The following is a 6,172-nucleotide window of genomic DNA, read 5'->3' as shown; positions in this document are numbered from 1 at the left end:
GTGGAAAGAGCCGAGATGCCCTTCAACAGATGAATGGATAAAGAAGATATGGTCCATGTATACAATGGAATATTACTCAGCCATCAGAAAGGATGAATACCCAACTTTTGCATCAACATGGATGGGACTGGAGGAGATTATGCTAAGTGAAATAAGTCAAGCAGAGAGAGTCAATTATCATATGGTTTCACTTATTTGTGGAACATAAGGAATAGCATGGAGGACTTCAGGAGAAGGAAGGGAAAAACGAACGGGGAGAAATCGAAGGGGGAGATGAACCATGAGAGACTATGGACTCCAAGAAACAAACTGAGGGTTTTAGAGGGGAGGGCAGTGGGGGGATGGGTTAGCCCAGTGGTGGGTATTAAGGAGGGCACGTACTGCATGGAGCACTGGGTGTTATACAAAAGCAATGAATCATGGATCACTACATCAAACACTAATGCTATATTGTATGATGACTAATATAATAAAATTAAATTAAATTTAAAAAAAGAAGACCCATTACCTCATTACCTTTAAAGGAGTGACAGGCTCACAGTGGACTTCTCAGCAGCATTGGTGAAGTACTGTCTTTAGCATGCTATAAGAAATAACTGTCAACCTTGAAGAAATATTTTTCGAGATCCTTTCTGATAGAAACTTTAAGAATTTGCCTCCATTGGAAATGCATAGCAATGTACTTCATGTATAAGGAAAACCTGAGTGGAAGGTCTGAGTTGCAAGAAGGAATGTCATGCACAGGAAATTTGTCATCATGCTGCAGTAAGAGTCCTGAGCCTCACCAGCCAGACCAAGGACATTTCTTTACCAAGGCCTTCAGGACAACAGACCATGTATACATGTCTGGGGTGCCAGAAGAGAGGGTCTGAGGGCTGCTCTTCTGGCACTGAAAGGAATGGGATCAGAGGAGCAAAAAGCACAAGTACTCTTGCCTCCTTCATCTCCTTTGAAGCAGTGTTTACAATCTCTGATTTTGTATAGAGTTTATACCAGTATTTTTCATTTGGGTTGCTAATCACTAATGGATGTTGAAATTAATTTGGTGAATCACATCCAGAATATTTTTTTTAATTGAGAAAATGAGACAAACACCAGAATACATTGAATCTTGTAAGGGTAAGAATTGTTTCTTGAAATTCTCTGGGTATATGGGTGGATGTTGCTATCTGTCTGACTGTATCAGCTCCTGATATAAAATGTTTGTCTTTCTGTGGGTCTGGGTCACAAGTATTTGAGAAACATTAGCTTAGGGGATAAAGTAGGTTATCCAACTCTGGCAAATGATGTCAAACTCCCTGTAACAAACACCCTTTAATGACCCAACTCACACCCCAGGCAAGTGTCCTGAGCTACTCAAAGCTCCCTGTGGCATCTCTATATAAGGCAAAAAAATACAAAGTGCTGCATTAGTTTCAAAACAAGTAATGTGAGGAAGACACTGACAAGTGTAGATTGTTGCTTGCCTGCAGTGCACAGGTTAACTTACCCTGCTTCCTGCATGTTAGATCCCACTGCTGTTCACAGATTACATTTTTCTTTTCTTCTTGAGACACAACTTGAGGTAAGCAGGGTTCACTCCCTAAGTAAGTCAGTCATATAATGCTTCTCTTTGCAAGACTGGAATCTCAACTTTGCTGCTCAAGTAAGAGCTGAAAGTTGCTTCTCTACATCTTTACTCCCCAACTAGGTTATAATTTACACAGCTGTGTATTGTTACTTACTGTACAACATTACCAAAGTCTAATACTCTGTAGAAGTAAATAAAGAGGAAAAAGACCTGAAGCTAATATAAGGTTATATGCCAATTTTACCTCAATTAAGGAAAAAAAAAAAAGAGAGAGGAAAAAAGGCCAAGACTATCAAGCTTTTTTGGTCATCTCCAGACTGACAGGAAGAGAACACACTCATACTCACTGTAAGTGTCTGATTTGGTTTGCAGAGGACGTAGAACCTTATCAGAAAAGAACAGTTACTCAGGGCAGGAGCAAATGCACCCTATCTCAGCCTTTCTGTGGTCCTTACTTACCTAAGGACATGAACAGCTGCCAGGAACACTATCTGTACAGGGAAGAGTCCTGCCAGATCAGAGACACAGCTGAATTTTTGTTGTGTCACAAGACTTATGCTCAGAGTGCACCATTCATTCCAGATGAACGTACAGAGATCTCTGCGTTTCATTTAGGAAATGGAGGCCCCTGGCTTTCATCATTCTTGGGAGCAAGGCCACCACCCCCTCTGATGGGAGAAAGCAGAGTCAGTACCCAGTTTTCCATCCCTTAACAGTATCACTTCCTCCAGCTTTCTAGAAGCTCTTCTCCATGCAGACTATGGGAAGACTGACTTTTAAAAAATCTGCCACCATGGTGCCCTCTAGACATTCATGTCTTTATGTAACTCTCTCCCCTTGAATGGCCATTAGACTGGCCTAGTGACTTGTTTCTAACCAGTAGAATACAGCAAAGGTGACAGGGTGTCACTTCCATGATTAGGTTAGCTTGTGACTTCTGTCTCATTAGCAGACTCTCCGCCTTCTCCACTTGCAAGCTGACATTATTAAAGAGGCCATTTGGGGATGCCTGGGTGGCTCAGTAGGTTAAGCATCTGCCTTCGGCTCAGGTCATGATCTTGGGGTCCTGGGATCAAGCCTTGCATCAGGTTCCCTGCTCAGTGGGGAGTCTGCTTCTCCCTCTCCCAATGTCGTCACTCCCCCTCACTGGTGTGCTCTTTCTCTTTCTCAAATAAATAAATAAAATCTTAATTTAAAAAAAAGCCCCTGTGGCAAGGAACTGAGGCTGTGGCTCCAGCAGCCTTTGAGGCACTGAATTCTGCCATTTACCACATGCATATGGAAGCAGATCCTTCTCTAGTCAGTCCTTCAGATGAGACCCATTCCTGGCCAACACCTTGATTGCAGCCTTGTGAAAGACCCTGAGGATCTGGCTAAGCCCTCCCTACCTGGTCTCCTGACCCATGGAAACTGAGATAATGTGTACTGTTTAAGCTAGTAAGTTTGCAGTGATTTGTTACACAGCAGTTCATAACTAATACATGGATAAAACCAATGAACAGAAAAAGAAATGAAAACGGCTTATAAACTATAGGAAGTCCTCTGTGTAAAATTTTGGAAATGCTTCTTTGCCTGAGATCATTTGTGATACATACGTGTGTTTGACAACAGAGAAGGGTGTCTGGAAGGGAGCATACTGAATTTAATAGTGGTCATATCTGGGGAGGGAAGGGGAGGAGGGAAAGGACATGTAATGAGAAGAGATGTTCACCTTTTTTAAGGTTGTAAAACTTTCAAATCATATATATTAATGTACAAATCATAGTAAGAAGAAAACAGTAAAGGAGGCCTTATCAGAAATTTTCTTGGAAGCCTAGAATTTTTCTGAATTTTAAGATAGGATTTGTTTGTGTTGATCATAAAAAAGATAAAAAGAGAAACTGGAACACTCAATACAAAATGACACAACTGCCTTAGAAAAATTTGGCATTATTTTATAAAGTTAAATATACTCATTATACAACAACAGTCCCACTCTGAGGTATCTATCCAAGAGAAATGAAAGACTATACTCACACAAAAAAATTGCACAAACCTAACCACTGAATTATACACTTTAAAAGGGTGAATCTCATGTAGATTATTTCTCAATAAATTTTTTAACATTAAAAACCCATACATAAATGTTTAGAGCAGATTTATTTTAAATTGGAAAAAAACTAGAAACAACGCAGATATCTTTCACTGGTAAATGAATAAAACAAACTGGTACAGCCACACAGTGGAATCCTACTCAGCAGTAAAAAGGAATGAACTACCAATACCGACAGGATCATGGACAATTCTCAGATGCATCCTGCTAAGTGGAAGGAACCACATTCAAAAGATACATGATGTGCTCCAATTCATATGACTTTCTAGAAAAGGCAAAAAGGTGGGGATGGTGGTGCTACACCTAAAGAGGATGAATTGTACTACAAGTAAATTATACCTCATATACCTGATTTCGGAATGATTAAAAACAGTTGTTTTTTGTTTGTCTTAGTTTAGTTTTGAGGTTCACCACACAACTGTTGGGTTTTGCTTCTAAGTTACATAAAGTCTTCTGTTATAAAAAGAATGTACAAATTCCCCTTATTGTCAATAATACTTAGTTGTGCTGGGGTCTTTATTTTGGAATTGTCTAATGGAGAAAGACAAATACTGAAAATTCAAGAACAGATTTGTAACGTCAAAGTATGTTATGAGAAGATTAATGCACTTTTTTTCTTTTTTATCTCCCCAAAGGTGAGGAAGAAAATGCTTCCCGTTCCTCCGGATGGGCATCCTATCTACATAGTTGGTCTGGACTTCGATAGATTAACAGGAAAACATTATTTATTAACCAAATAGAATCCATTTGGCAAAAAAAGTTTCACGTATATTGCTGTCATTCTTTTGTCCAAAAGTGTGTGTGTGTATATTCACATCTACATATATTTATACATACGTATGTCAGATGTATTTAAAAAGTCTCCGCTTGAAGTAAAAGTATGAAGTAAAAGTACAGCAGCCTGAAGTGTTGATACCAGCCCACAGTCCTTTGACTCTGTGACCTCCCAAGCATGCTGCCAGATGAAAACACCAAGAACGAAGTCACTCCCTCCTCCTGTGGAACCTCAGGACCTGCCTGTTTCTGGGCAGTACTGTGAATTTCAAAGTTAAATTTTGGTACAGTCCCAACTGGAATTTAGGTTTTGAAAATAATGTTACAAGACTATTTATTGCAAGAGCAAACTTGCAGATAGATTATTATTATAAATTGTTAAAGCAAATGTAATTAGAATATGAAGGAAATGCTTTATTCATAAAGTTGACATGTTTATTAAGGGATTATAAAGCAAATATGTGCAGTTAATTATGAGACTTAACATTTTATTTAGTAACTTTTAAATGAACTGTTCTTTTTTTCTTTAAAACATATTATCTCAAAACTCATTATGTTGTCAGAAGCCCTAGTGTTGGCTGTTGTGACACAGAGCATGAACATAGGGGACCAGCTCATTACCTTGGGGTGATTCCGTGCTGTCTCTCCAGGCTCTTGAGAGGGTTCATCTACTTTTAAGCCATGAATCTGTTTTGAGAATTCTTTCCATCTCACCCAGTAAAAACTTACCAGAACATTGACTGTGTCCTTCAGCATTGTATCTAATAGGAGAGCGGTGCTTCCCATGTTCAGCAGACATGCCGTTGCTTACACCCTCCATCACAAGGAACTTCGGGAAGACGCCTTCGAGGGCAGTGTCACATTTTCACAGGTCTTGTGGTGTTACCCGCCTTTGATGCCTCTGAATATATTTTATTGACAAGATCAAAATTGTGTTCTTAAATCATAAATTTGAGAATTCTATTTTTAATATTTGTTAAAAAATCACCACAATATGCTCTGTAAAGTTCCCTTAAGCCTTCCAATTTATACTCTGATTTTCATTCTCAGCTGGTGAACTGACTTTGTACTTTGGTTACTCAGAACATTCGTTTCTGATTTAATTTAACTGAAATTTGCTGCTGACATGTTGAGTTTGTTCTTTACAAAATATCTCCTATATCTGTCTTTCCTCCTATTTTAGAAGAACAGACCTAACTAGTGAATGTATTAATGAACATGCATCCATTTCAGAGCTGACTTTAAAAGTTTAGTGGGTTTTTTTACTTTATAAACTGTGAATATGCATATGCCAGCAGCATACAATTTAACTGTAATAGTATTTAAATAAATTTCACTGTAAGTCTACGCCTTTTTGAAGTCTGTGTAAACTTGTTTTGAAATATAGTCTCTACTTATGAATGTAGTAACAAAAATACCTTTTTGCATGATAAAATTACTTTGATTACAAAGTGATATTCTTTCATGGTTTCAGCAAGAGGAAATGTAATGATTATTTTAATATTTCTATTAAATATGTTTAACTGCATATCATATTTTTATGCCTACTCTTTTTCTGTTAGACATTGTCTGTTTGGAGTTTTTGAGTTAGTCTATGAATTGGCATTGCACATTCCCTTACTACTGTCTTTAGACAGTTGGGACCTAGAGTATCAGGTACTTGAGAGAACATAGATTAACCTTTTGGTATGTGATGTGTAGATCATGGTGCCTTCCATACCTGACATCTACCTTCC

At 38.3% G+C, this 6,172-nt stretch overlaps 1 protein-coding gene across 3 annotated transcripts in view; it reads left to right on the top strand.

The window, feature by feature from the left end:
• Positions 1-5,964, top strand: part of GCC2 (GRIP and coiled-coil domain containing 2) — a 287,662-nt gene extending 281,698 nt beyond the window's left edge. For all 3 annotated transcript variants that reach the window (XM_081833301.1, XM_081833302.1, XM_006728935.3), the window contains one exon: positions 4,298-5,964. In XM_081833301.1, coding sequence (XP_081689427.1) covers positions 4,298-4,368 — 71 coding nt within the window. In that variant the 3' untranslated portion in view covers positions 4,369-5,964. The remainder of the gene's footprint in view (positions 1-4,297) is intronic.
• The last annotated feature ends 208 nt before the right edge of the window (positions 5,965-6,172 follow it).

Source organism: Leptonychotes weddellii, chromosome 10 (genome assembly GCF_054177405.1).
Source record: "Leptonychotes weddellii isolate Sample4059 chromosome 10, ASM5417740v2, whole genome shotgun sequence".
Lineage (NCBI taxonomy): Eukaryota > Metazoa > Chordata > Mammalia > Carnivora > Phocidae > Leptonychotes > Leptonychotes weddellii.
Note: the sequence above shows the minus strand (reverse complement) of the source record. Positions and strands in the feature narration are given on the sequence as shown.